The 13,585-nt window shown below is 41.9% G+C and overlaps 1 protein-coding gene across 4 annotated transcripts in view; it reads right to left on the reverse strand.

Annotated features, from left to right (window-relative positions):
* LOC137146753 (putative ferric-chelate reductase 1) overlaps positions 1-13,484 on the reverse strand; it is a 33,412-nt gene extending 19,928 nt beyond the window's left edge. For 3 of the 4 annotated variants that reach the window (XM_067538240.1, XM_067538239.1, XM_067538241.1), the window contains exons 1-6: positions 13,266-13,484; positions 9,348-9,546; positions 8,253-8,389; positions 6,763-6,854; positions 6,259-6,343; positions 1,919-2,104 (exon numbers count right to left, since the gene is read on the reverse strand). In XM_067538240.1, the coding sequence (XP_067394341.1) occupies positions 1,919-2,104; positions 6,259-6,343; positions 6,763-6,854; positions 8,253-8,389; positions 9,348-9,546 (699 nt within the window). In that variant the 5' untranslated portion in view covers positions 13,266-13,484. Of the gene's footprint in view, positions 1-1,918; positions 2,105-6,258; positions 6,344-6,762; positions 6,855-7,506; positions 7,656-8,111; positions 8,644-9,347; positions 9,547-13,265 lie in introns of those variants that run through there. The other variant, XM_067538242.1, reaches the window with a different exon arrangement.
* Between the last annotated feature and the right edge of the window lie 101 nt (positions 13,485-13,585).

A 13,585-nucleotide genomic window follows, 5' to 3' on the forward strand; every position in this document is an offset into this window, starting at 1 on the left:
CAACCACCCAATCAATGAATTCAAGAGGAGGTAGCTCAGCACTTTTGAAAATTTGTCTACTCAGAACATGATTTAGCAAAACACTTGAGCATGTTAAGTGCTTTGCTAAATTGGAGTTTTATTTAGGTGCTTAACTTTAGACTCCTATTTTTGAAAATCTTGTCCTGCACCTGTTTGAGTTGCAGATTTCCATAACACTATACTTTAACAAAAAAGAAAGAAAAAGATTATTGGGATGTATTACTTAAAGGATGTAGTGCCAGATCAGTACACGACAAGTACAGTGGTAATCCAGTTCCCTAATAGTAAGATATCAGTTACGTTGAAAGGGCCAAATTCTGTATTGACTCAGACTGATACGCCATTCAACTTGACATTAGAGTGTAAGTACTGAATTTGGTGATGGAAATATAACTGTGGAAAGGAAAAAATATCAAGAAAAATGAACTCTCATAAACAATGCCAATTCACTGGAATTTGTATCCAGGGTGCACAGAACTGTAATATTACAATAGTGTTTGTTATACAGGTAATGTACTATGATGTTTCATGATTTCTTAGACTTTCTAAATATTATAAATTACGATTTCCTAAACTCAAAAAAAAAGTGATGCATCCAGCATGGGAGAATTCTGTTATATACCTCATCATGACACATAAAGAGGAACTGATCATAGAATTAAACAATAATGGTAGCAAAGATACATGAGTTGATCACATCTATAATGTGCAAAAGAATAAAGTACAGACCAATAATATATATACTTGGTACTTTAAAATGGCCAATTTCACAAAGTTGGAAGCAATTATGAGCCAAATCAGCCAAAAGGAAGAATATTACCTGAAAAAAGTGAATGATAATTGGGAATTATCTGGGTTAGAGGGGAAGTGAAAGCAGCTGCAATACATATAACAAATGGAAGAAGGGGAAAGTTGATAATAATGAATATAAATCAGAAGCTAGGAATGATAGAACATTGATAAGGGAAGCAAAGGGACACAAACATAAATCTAAAGCCATTAGCGTTAAGGACAAAAAGAAGTTTCGTAAGTGAATTAGGAACAAAAAGGATCCTAGCAATGATACTTGCCCATTGCTATATGGAAATGCTAGAATTATCAATAATAATGCAGAAAAGTAAGAAGTGTTCAATAAACATTTCTGTTCTGTATTTGGGGAACAAATGATGCAGTCATATTAGAGGATGATGATGATGATGATAACACTCTTTCCATTCCATTGGTATCTAAGAAGGCAGCTAAACAGCAGCTAGTAAAGTTAGACATTTTTAAATCAACAGGCCCAGATAACTTGCATCCAAGAGTTTCACAAGAGTTGGCTGAGAACCTTGCTGGACCATTAATGTTGATTTTCAATAAGTCTTGGAACACAGGTGAAGTTCCAGAAGACTCGAAGAAAGCTGGTGTTGTGCCAATATTTAAAAAGGGTAAATAGTATAACCCAAGTAATTATAGGTATGTCAGTCTGACACAATCCAGTGGCTGGAAGTTGAAGTTAGGCAAATTCAGACTGGAAATAAGGTGTAAATTTTTGCGTTAATTAACCACTGGAACAATTTATCAAGTGTCATAGTAGATCCTTCATCAATGACAACTTTTAAATCAAGGTGGTAGGTTTTTCTAAATGATATGCTCTAGGAATCACTTTAAGGAAGTTCTATGGCCTGTGTTATACAGGAGGTAAGAACAGATGATCACATAGGTCCCTTCCGGCCTTGAAATCTATGAATAATCAACCCTCTTACTAGGTTTGCTAAATATAGTAAAACTGTCCTGCTCTACCGGTCTCCCTTTTCTCTCCACTGTGATCACTGAATAGTTCGTTGTCAAGTTTCTGTAGTTTGCAAAATAGAACTTTATTCTTGTTCCAATAGCATACTCCGTGATAGTATCTTACCATTTGTGTATCATCAGAAAACCCAATGGCTATATATCCACCAGAAAGGCCGCTCATTTCAAATTTAAAAGCGTCACCACCTACTGCCTCAGAAGACATGAAATAACAGTTTGGATCACCCATTTTACATCCAGTGGGATTGCTGAAACAGAACTTCTGTGTGCCACAGCCTTCACGTATAGAGGTCTGTAATTTAAAACAGCATGAAAAACTATTAGGTGCTAACTAAATTAATTTAACAATATTAATTAAGCAAAGCAGTATTATCTAAATGAGGCTACAGTCTCCTATTTACTAAACCAAAACTTCACTTGCAACTCCTCAGCTGTTAGGAGAAAGATAATTGGTGGATCAATATGTAAAACTGTTGCCACACTAAATAACATTAAATACCACCATATCTCCCTATACTTAGAATAGGGAAGAGATCCCCAAACTGGGGGGAGTGGAGGAACATTTGGTGGGGATGCGGCAGGGCCCGGACCAGCTCCCATGGACGGGGGGGACACCACCTGGCCCTGCTCTGCCCTGAGCTCTGCTCTAGCCTTGGCTCTGCAATGGCACGACCTTGGCCCCCAGTCGTGGCACACAGATTTGGCCTCTGGCCCCCGCTGCCATTGCACCGATTGCAGCCCCCGCCCATGGCTCCGACTGCAACCCCAGTTGAGGGTAGTGGGGGATGCAGATAGGGGCAAAGGGGTGCAGGGTAAGAAGTTTGGGGACCACTGGAATAGGGAGCAACTGTATCTCAGATATTTTATTGTTGTAGCTCTGGGGAGATGTTGGCTTTTGGGTTGCAACCACTTCACATTTTCCTCTTTTCTATCCTCTTCTTCGCCGCTTCCTTATTCAGGGTTGGCATGAGCATGTCTACTGGACAAGCATTACAGACTGGTTGTTCAAGCCTGACACCATTGGTTTGAAATTGGAGTTTCCCTTCTCCTAGGCAAGCTGCCTACCAAACTCCACCTGCCTCAGCAAGATTTATTATAAGGAAGTCTTTATGCGCCTTGATGTCTTCATCATAGGGTCTGTATGGCATTTTATAGAGGTAGCCATGGCACCAGCTATCCCACCACGCCCTGCTGAGAGATGCAGTCAGCTGGTCCGCAACTGCTTATTGGATATTTTCAGCTGTTCCACATCTACAGGATGTTCCCCTAACTGCTACCTGAGGACATACCTGATGGGAAAGGATTACTCCTTCACAGGTTCCTACATTCTACCCATAACCCATTAAAAAAAATCAAATAATTTTTAGACAAAAATTCAACATATTATAGGTAGTTCTGATACATCTTTTAGTTTACACTATAGATTTCAGTCTTGGCATTATAGCTCTGTGTGATATCCATGCATGATAAACAATTCTGCTGCCACATGGCTCATTTAGCCTCCTGTAGGGGATTCCTTCCTGGTTTCTAACGATGTGCTGTGTGATGATGATGCTGACTCCTGACTGCATTCAGTATGCACTTGTGGGTGTCAGTAATATCACATGTACAACACAAATAGCTATACTTTGCTTAGAGTCTTTTCCTCCTTCTTTAGCAGGTGGAGGGAGGGTGTCCCCGATCATCAACCCTTTGTAATTCTCCTAAAACAATTTAATGAACCAGTTCTGGAGCCAATTTCTCATTTTAAATAAATTTTTGTTTTATTTAGGAAACTGTTTTCTAAACAACAAATGGGAAATTTCAACCATAAATTCTACTGTTGATTGTGGGCTAGTACAGGTGATCCAAAATCTTTCCAGTACACTCCACCTACCTATACTGGAGCTTCTACACTGAAACAGTGCCAGACCAGAGGTGCAAGAAATTAAAAAAAAACAAAAACCCAAAATTATGCTGACTTGTTCTATGACAGGCGCACACTGAATAAACAAATCCAATCTAGTGGGACCATACCATGTGTGGTTTTCACATTGACTTTGTTTTTCAATAATGTAAAGTGGGGAGAAAGAAGCGTTTGCTCACACACCATCCCAACTCCCCCAAAAAGGTGTTTTTAAAAATTGCCCATAACTGCATAACAAAGGAAGAAAGGGCCAGAGAGCTACAGCAGGTGCTCTAAAAACACACTTCCCCGAGGCACTTGATACAGTCTGGCTCTCATTGCTATACGTGCAGAGCTGGCAGGCTGGTCCCTCTCTCTCTTTGTAAGGGTGCAATATGTAAAATAAATGACAGTTATGGTGTCACATGATGGTACTGGGACAGGTGTCTGACTGTGTTGTTGTCATGTGATCATTGTGTGTGCCCAGGGTGGACACCGAGGTAAGGCCCTCCACTTGCAGCATTTCACAAAGGACGAGGCTTGCTCTGGACAGCAATCAGAGGCTAGGCTCTCAGCAGTGTTTCCCTTCTCTCCAGCCCAGCCGTGGCCTCCAGGTGTGCTCCTGGGGAAGCAAGTTTCTATTCACTTGAATGAACGATAGCCTCTCCTCATGCCCTGTGGAGAGATGTGTAGCTGTCAGAGACAATACTGCCTCGTGCACTGAAGAGGCACTCCGAATGCCTGCATGATGGTGGATAGGAGAGGAGGCCGACAGTCAGCTAATGCAATACTGGTCACGCATCCCTCTTCAACTGCCAGCAGTGAAGTATGTCTGAATTAGTGGGCACAAGCATATCTTGTTCATATTCCTCCAGCATTGACGTTGCCACAGCAGCAGCACATTCTGCCGAAGTCCTCAAGTCTGCCCCAAAAGGAACTATTGCTCTTTTTCTCTCCCTGCATGCTTGGAGGCACTCCCCTCCTGCTGCAGCATCTGTTGTAGGGTTGCCTCCTGGTGTAATGACGTTGTTGCCCATGTCTTGGAGAGCCACGGGCAATGACATCAGCCACCATGCTTCTCAGGTGATTTTTAATGTAGGATATGCCTGCCTCGGCCTCCCTGTTACTTGAGAGGAAGGAAGCCATGGTGCTTTCAATCAGGGGTTGAGACATGTTGCCATCAAATAGTGGTTCTTCTCCCTGATGACTTGGAGATGGCAATTTCCCAGACGAGCAGACAGCACGATTCCCAGGAGGGAATCCCCAGTGCTGTCACACAGTTAATGGAAGAGGGTCTGCATGTGTCAGTTTTCTCTCCAGCAGGCACAGGAAGGGAATTTTGTGGTTGATTACCACATCACTCCCTCTGCTCACCAGCTTTGTAGACTCACCAAAATGCCATAGGATGTCGATTAGCTTCTTGGGCAACCAGCTGAAGGGTGATAAGTGGAGGCTGGTGTCTGTCTATGCTTGCATGGGCCCATGGATGTACAACACTTGCACAGTTTCTCAGTGCTTAAAGTGTGTGTGTGTGGGGGGGGTCACAAGGGGTCCCTCCCTTGGCCGAAAATAAATACATACATACAAACATATAGCCAGGCCACTGTGGAGTGTACTTTAAGCTCTGTGTTACCGAAGCTGCTACTCCCAGATTATGAGAGACTCCCCACCTTTAGCACTGCTCTTCTCTCTGCCAATACAGATGTTCCACCAGGTAAAATGTGGAATTCCACCTGTTTACCACCTCCTGCTTCATCTGGTGGCCTGGCAGAAAGAGTGAGCTCTGCGGCTGTACTGCACAGAATCAGTTGATGTGGCTGCAGATCTTCCTGGTTGTTGACAGCAGTACCCAGACTGGGCATCACCCTTTAGAAATTCCCTTACAAACCAGATTGAGGCAGAGATCAAGGCAAGGAACATACCGGAAACCGCAATCACATACTGGCTTTGCGATATTTAATCCACTGTTTGCTGCCACAACCTCAGTGGAGAGAGTGAGGGGCCTTCACCACTCCTCTGTGACGGTATACAGTTTCTCCAACAAGTCCCTGCAGGTGCGGTGTTGTTAAAACTCCCTGCCACTCAGTGTGGTATGCTACTGACTCAGGGCGTACCTGTTGCCCGTGCTGCTGCCAATCTTGTTGCTGCTGCTAACGTGTAATCACTTGCCTGAACACCAGTCCACATGTCAATGCACCCCTTCCCCTCCCACACACACTTTAATGATTACCCAGGGTATGCTGCACTAAAAAAAAAGCAATGGAGACAGATAATTTGAAGCTTTAAAATTCAGATGGTGTAACTGTACAGTCACACTAGGTCCTGTATGTTTGATTGCCTTCTGAGTATTTAAAACGGACTAAATGCAAATTAAACATCTAAGTTTAAATTTAGCTTATTTGATTAGAAAACATGATATTCTTAGAAGGAATTTAACTCTAATAAAACCTCTCATTAAAAGTTTCTTGGGAAAATTGCTCTAAATTCATTCACTTGACTCACGTATATTTTATGATTGTGAAACAATGTATTCACAATCATAGCAAAATGAAACGACTTACTGCGTCAGTGGGTGAGCTGGAAGACACAAGAGTTTGACTTCTGACATTAGCCCAGAAAACACTAAAATCCTGAACAACAGTTGCTCTAGAAACAAAACAAAACAAAACAAAACCAATCACCACACACATTGTTATGGAGCACTGTTTTGGGAAATGTTCTGACAGGGCACCATATGCACCAGTAACTTTTCTAGATATATGCTAGAATTTATTATTGCCAGCAAGATGCCTGTTTAAGGGTGTGCACTGTTTGGGAAAACATTGTTCAGTAACTACTTACGATAAGACGAAACTAAAAACAAAACCTCATCTTGCCAACATATCTTTAAAATGTTAGAAATGAAACATAAAAGCCAAGAGATACTAAAGTGATGGGCAAGTATCAAATCACTTTCATTACAATATTGCTTAAAATATGTCCTTCGCAAAATCTAACATATTATTTTATTTCTTCCGCAAATTAATTTCTTCATGAAATGTTAGTTCATTAGAATAAAAACATACCTGAACTCCACATTTCCTATGCCTGACGGTGCTATCCAAATTGCTGTTACACTTTGCTTGCTGTTGGGATTTGTGTGACTCACTGAAGAATTCTGCAATTAAAAACCAAGGTGACTGCTCAGCTGAAAGAAAGTAAATGCACTTTGCCCCCTCAAATATCATTAGGTCCTCATCTCAGGGGAGCAGTGATCCAGGATATTAACTGGTTCAAGTTGGCTGACTTTTAAAGCTTCCACTCATCCTTTCATTCTGAGCCAATTATTCCCTTTGTACAGTACAATGTTCTTCCTGGTATCACCAGTAGCAATGATGATTTCATTCACCCTCAAAATAAGAGAGCAGGTTGTTTTCTCTGAAACCATTATATTGCTGTGTGATCAGCTGGAAAGTCCCCTGTCAGCTAGCCAGAAGGGCAAGAATCCTAGTGGCTCCCAAACACTGATCTCCTTCCTTGACAGTAAATACATCTAACCCCAACTGCCTTCTCTTTAAAGATAATCATTAAACTGTTTCAATTGTAATAGCTTGAAATCAAAGATTAGTAGGTTGAATCACAGGGATACATTCCCCATCAATGCTGTAAACTCTAGACCTGGTAGTTGAGTTAAAAGAAGCACTTTAAATCTGAATGGAAGCCAGAGTGCTAGATTTCTCAAAAGACTAGCTACATACCTAGTAATTGTGCTTTTTCACAGAAATAGGAAAAACCATGCATTATTTTAGTATGCAATTGTTTAAACTCACTCTCAAACAAGACATAAAAAACCACTCAACTTGACTCTCAGGGCCCAGGATGATTTGCAAAGTTGGCAGTGAGACTAAATCAGGCACATTGATGCAGAAATCAATGAGACACACATCTGGATGCTCAAGATGCAGTTCTTAGGGCTTGTCTACACATGAAATAACTATTCATAAACAGTATTGTTAAGTATTTGCAATAAGAAAACCCTTTTCAAAGGTAAATTCCAAAACAATTGTTTGATTAAATGAAAAAAAAAAAAGTTTTGTTCTAAATCAAATAATTTTTAACTTTGGTTTCACTTTCAGCCCGCCCCCCCATCAGTTTTTTTTGCTAGTTTGTTTATTCCCACTGCCCCCTTTATTCCTCTTATGGGAGGGGGACCACTCAAATCCAGAAACTTTTCTGCTTTTCAAAAACTGAAAAAAATTGGTTTCTGTTTTAAAATTTTGAATGTTTTTGAAAACAATTAAAAAGTATTTCCCACAAAAACTGTTAACAAATAGGGCTGGTTGGAAAAGGTATTACTCTCACAGACCTTAGTCTATATCACAGAAAAACTAGCATGCATCTTTTATTTTTAAAGTGATTTAGCAGAATTAAATACTCTTTAGAAAGCATGAAGCTGCCTCCAGATCACAGTTAATGTCACCTGTAATGCAAAAAGACAATATTTATCAAGACTTTTACACAATGCAAACAAAATAACTCATGAGTTCAACAAACTAGTTTAAATGTGACCACATACCTGAACTTGATTACACAAAAGACCTTGCGTGTTCGGATCTATGATTTGAAAAGTACCAACAATCCCATCCCTTCTTACTTCTCGGGCCTGCAGTAAAAATCCTATAAAACTGGAATTGTCAACTCCTTGTAGTGTCACTGAGGGAAAAAGATACGGAAGTTATTTAAAATATTGGCTACTGTCACTCACTCTCTTTCGTGTTATTATCTAATAATGAGGGAGGACCTGAAGAAGAGCTCTATGTAAACACTAAAGCTTGTCTCTCTCACCAACAGAAGTCGATCCTATCAAATACATTACCTCACCCATGTTGCCTCTCTAATATCCTGGGACTGACACGGCTACAGCAACACTGCATACAACATAAAACAGTGAAAGGAAGAACCACTTATAGCATCATTCAGCTTCAGATCACTAAGGATAACCTTTCTAAGAAACAGTATGGGTTACTTCTACACCTCTTACCAGACAAACAGATGGTAAGAGTCTAGCTGAATTGTGTATTGTTTGTGAAAACGTGTATTGCATTCTGAACATGAAAACCTTGATAATGAAGGAAATAAGAATTACAGACTGAGGATCGGACCCCTTAATTCTCCATTATCAGTTACATACAATAGCAGATTTCCTGCAAAGTAGAATGTTTGTAATTTTGTGATTTACAAATACAAAGTACTATATATATATAAAGGTGGAGAGAGATCTATGTACTTTCACTTTAGTTATGTAAATACAGTGAAAGACCATGAAAGGCACATTTTAAACAAATTGAAAACCAAAATCAATAAAACAGGATAAGATATATGGCTAAATCAAACAGAGATTACTAGAGGCTTGTAGGAGCTTGCTGCCCTGTGAACAGGGCTTAGTCTAGTCCCCTGTGTTGTTGGAATTCGGAAAGTAAGGCTTGTGGGGGAGAGCACAAGACATTGTAAACTACAGTGGTATTCTGGTTCTGCACAGCACAATGTAATGTAATTGAAATGGCCACAATCACTCGGCTGAAATAAAGATCCTCTTTGCTTTTTCTTTAAACTGTTTACATTCATTTAAACCACATCCAGGCACTCCAAATTATTCAAAGTTCTCATTTACCTATGATCTTGTTTCCTGGGTCAAACGAAGTGCTGGATGTGGAGATATTGTAAGGTGCTGAGGTAGTTTGTGAAACAGAGTTATTATGACTAGGTAACATAGAATCACAAGCTGGGCTGATTGTTCCATTCGGAAAACCAAGGACTCTTGCAGAAAACACCCCACAAAAAAGAAAGAGACAGCAAATCCAGTTTTCCATCTGCAGGGGAGAAGCAAACAAAAAAACCAAAACATACTAGTATTTGCTGAAAATCTACTTGCATACCAATAGTCTCACTGCAATCCATGGGAGTTTTGAGTGTGCATGAAATTTAGGGTCTCATCCATTTGCTTTTAGTGGAAGTCATTAGGAGTTTCATATTAAGCCAAAAAAAAAAAATCCAACAACATAATTGAATTTTATCAATTGTTCACTCTTAAGTGGGTTCAGACTTTTGATCATACCTAATTAGGACAAATCTGGAAACACTTCCAACTCAAAAGTTGCGATTTATCTAGGACAATACTTTTAAATGATTAAAATAATTATTCTAGAAAGGAATACAATTGCAATAATAATGCAAATATAAACTTATTGAACCAAGACCTTTACACGAACTAGATATCTCATTTCCAAAGTAGGCGCGGTAATACTCTTCATTCTATAATCACATTCTCAAACAACCACTGAATACAGTTTCGTCAGAAACATATTCTGCAGAAAAACAAACAAACGATTATTTTGTAAGCAGTCATAAATGACTAACTCAAGGTTGCCTTAAACTTCCTCTTCACGAAAAGATTTACAAGAACAAATGCTGATGTTCCTCACAAGTTCCCAAATATCAGAGTCCTGCTCAATTTCACTTCCATTCTGGATTCAGCATACAAATTTTAACTTTGTCAGGTGCCACAGTTTCTCAGTAATGCTTCTCCAAACTAGAATGTCAACTTATCCACTCTTCAAAACTGCTTTTCACTAGAAAATGTGAATTCTTCTGGGTTAAAACATTCTTAATGACAACCCTTTTCATTCCTTTTTGATTTCATGATTTCTCAGCCCAGCCTAGCTAATCTTGCAGCGAAAAGTTTGTATTATACTCCACTACAATCATGAACATCTGCTATGTAGGACCAAATTAAGCAAATCACGCACAAAAAATATACAACATACACAATTTAGACATGGCTTCACCCCTTGAAACTAATGCAGCCACCCTAAACTCATGTCAGTTTCAGGGTGGAGGGGACAAGGAATTGACTCAAAAAATGACCTTCATCCCATGACCTACATTTACATTGGTATGTCTCAAAATAATTACTGTGCATATGTTTTAAAACTAACTTATTGTGTTATATAAACTAGAGGGTCACTTTTGCAGGTCAAGCTTATTGCACAAAGCAGAAGCTCCCTGGATTCCTCCATAACTCCACACCCCACAAGCTGCACCCATGCCCTCCCAACCTCCTCTGCTGCTCTCCCATGACAGATACTCTGTGTCCCCCATTCTTCCCTATCCCATATAAGGTCTGGCATTTCCCCCTATATGATAGCAGCTCAGTGTGCACCCCCACACTTCTTCCCTGCCCTTCATTTCCCCTTCCCCAACAAAAAAGAAGGGGTTCTATGTTCTTTCCTACCTTCCCCCAATGCCGGGGCTCTTTGTTGCCCCCTTCCACTATTCCAGGATCTCTCATTCTACCCTTGCCAGGGATTCTATGTGCCCCCAATTCCCTCTATTGAGGTCCCCCATTCCCTCCCACCATGAGCATTTGTCTGGGAGATAAATCATTCAGGGTGTCAACATGTTATACTCTATCTGGATTATGAATAGGGATACTGTTATGCTAGCAGGAGTTAATGGTGCATTCAATCAGTTATTTTGATCTATCCACAATTTCAGAGGTGCTTGAAGTTGTGGCTGTGTTAAACAGATGGCAGGGGCTCCATATGTCCCCCATTTTTCCACTTTCAGTTTTTCGATTTCCCCCAAAGTCAGCAGAGTTCTGGCCATTGCTGCCTATAACATTCCCTGAAATTTTTCAACAGATCAGATGCAGTATTCAAAAGTTATTCCATTACAGACAGAAAAATGCCATCAAGCTGAATGTAAGCCAATAATAAAGCTTTATAGGTGTGCCTATATAAAATACTTCCCAGATGATTACACTTCTGTGTTTTCATAAAACACTTCAGTATCAAGTGTTATATTAACAATAATGTAAATATTTAATATACTGTAACTCTAGGTTTGGAAGGATTGGAGTTTTATTGGTAAATGTCGGTAACCATCATTTGCACTGTACATACACAAAGTGACAAAAAACATTTCCAACAGTAATAATTAAAATGTACAGATAAGTAAAGTAATAAAAATGCTGCTTGAGAACTTATTAGCGTTTGATTTAAAGATACTTATTTTGAATTTTGTGACATGGGATGCTGACAAATTTGTGTTTTAACAGTTATAAAGCTTTAATTTTTTTGGATTTCAATGTGTACTGTTAATAATTATTATATGATCCCCCATAATTTTGCCCAACTGTGAAATTTTTAAATAGATAAAAAAGCTGTTAAAAATAAAAATTATTATCCATCAAAATTATAAAAAAATAAAACTGAATTCTGTCAAGACTATATATCTCTTGTGCTTTTGATCTGCTTATTTTTCCTCTGCATTTTTCCTTTCCTTTGTTTGTATAACTTTGGTAGCTTTTCCTACATCTTTTCAGTGCCTGTATTTCTGCTCTCAAGTTTGTCTATTTTTTTAAATGGTTTATTTCCATACTATAGTTTTGTCATCAGGAAACGTTTCCCCTCATTCTGCCTCTCTCTTTGTATTTTCCTGATTTTCTTCTCTTCCCTTTCCCCCCTCTTCATTCTTCTTGATCTCCTTTCACTCCTGTCTCCAACTCATGAGTCTTCTCCACTTTCACCTTTCAAAAGAAACAGAGCCATGCATGGGTTTGCAAAGCTGCAAGTGACCCATGGAGAGATGGCATCAAAACAGATGTTCTTAGGGTCATGATCCACCAACAACCAAAGCTGTTCAGGGAGCCTAGTTTACCCTCCTAGTATTCCTCCCCCAGTTATTTCACCGCCATTTACTATCAGCAAGCTTGCTTGCTTGTTCTGTTGTGTTGTGTTGTGTACTTGAACTTGCCTTGTGAGAACCTGTTACTAAAATGAACAGCAGAGAAGTCTCACTCAGCCTGAAGCTTAGCCTGAAGCAGCTTACATACCCAAGTAGTGTTTTAAATTGATCTTTTTTCTCCCCACTAGCAGTGGACTTTGCCAGGATGAGAAGAGATGTTAGCCCTTTGCTTTCTGATGCGCCTGATCCAGCTGCTGCACGGAGACAAACTCTGGCTTTGGGAGAACCGACCCACTTCCCCTGTCCCTTAGCCAGCACTGGCCTGATCCCGGGCAGCAGCGAGCACACCGGCGGCACTGGACGGCAAATGCCGCCGCCTCCCGGGGACGCCCAGCCAGGAGACAGAGCGAGCGAGCTCCAGCTCTGGCTCAAGCACGAGGACGAAAAGAGCAGCCGCCCCGGAGCTCGCGCCCCCAGATAACGGGTCGTTCGCGCGCGAACCCCGCTCGCCATCCCCAGGGCCGGGGGTCCCCGCTCTGCGCACGGAGCTGAAGCGCGGCCCGGCGGGGTGCAGGTCCCTGAGCGCAGAGGGCGCGCCCGCTGCCGGGGCTCGCCTTCAAAGCCGTCCGTTTGCGGGCGCAGCCTGAGGAAACGCGCCCCGTTTCCATCCCTCCCGCCGGCTCTCTAAGGCTGCACGAGCGCTCGCTGGGTCAGAGCCGCGGGGACCGACCGACCGACCGAGCGACCGACAGACAGACCCTCCCCGCTGGCTCCTCAGCGGCCCCCCACCCCCGGGGCCGGCACCAACTATCTCTGAGGCTGGCACCGCCCGCCGGCTCCTTACCTCGGCCCCGCAGGCTGTGGCGCCCCTGGCTGGCGGATCGCTGGGCTTCGTCTCTCCTCGGCTGCCGCGGGCTGTGGACTGGCACCGCCCGCCTGGGGCAAGACAGAAGAGGGGAGACCCGGGCCGGCCGGCAGGCGTGGCCGGAGCCCGTGGAGCCGCATTCCAGTCCGGGCGGGGGGGCGCGTCCCGGCTCCGGTGACTCCCTCCAGGCGGCAGCGAGCGCAGGGAGCCGCCTTGAGGCGCGGGGTTGGTGCTTCCCCAGCAGCTGTCTCGGGGGTGGGGGGTGCAGAGCAGCCTGCCGGGCCCAAAGCCAGCACCCC

This window comes from Emydura macquarii, unplaced genomic scaffold, assembly GCF_026122565.2.
Source record: "Emydura macquarii macquarii isolate MOO-44397 ecotype Brisbane River unplaced genomic scaffold, CSIRO-AGI_Emac_v2 contig_480, whole genome shotgun sequence".
Taxonomy (NCBI): Eukaryota; Metazoa; Chordata; order Testudines; family Chelidae; genus Emydura; species Emydura macquarii.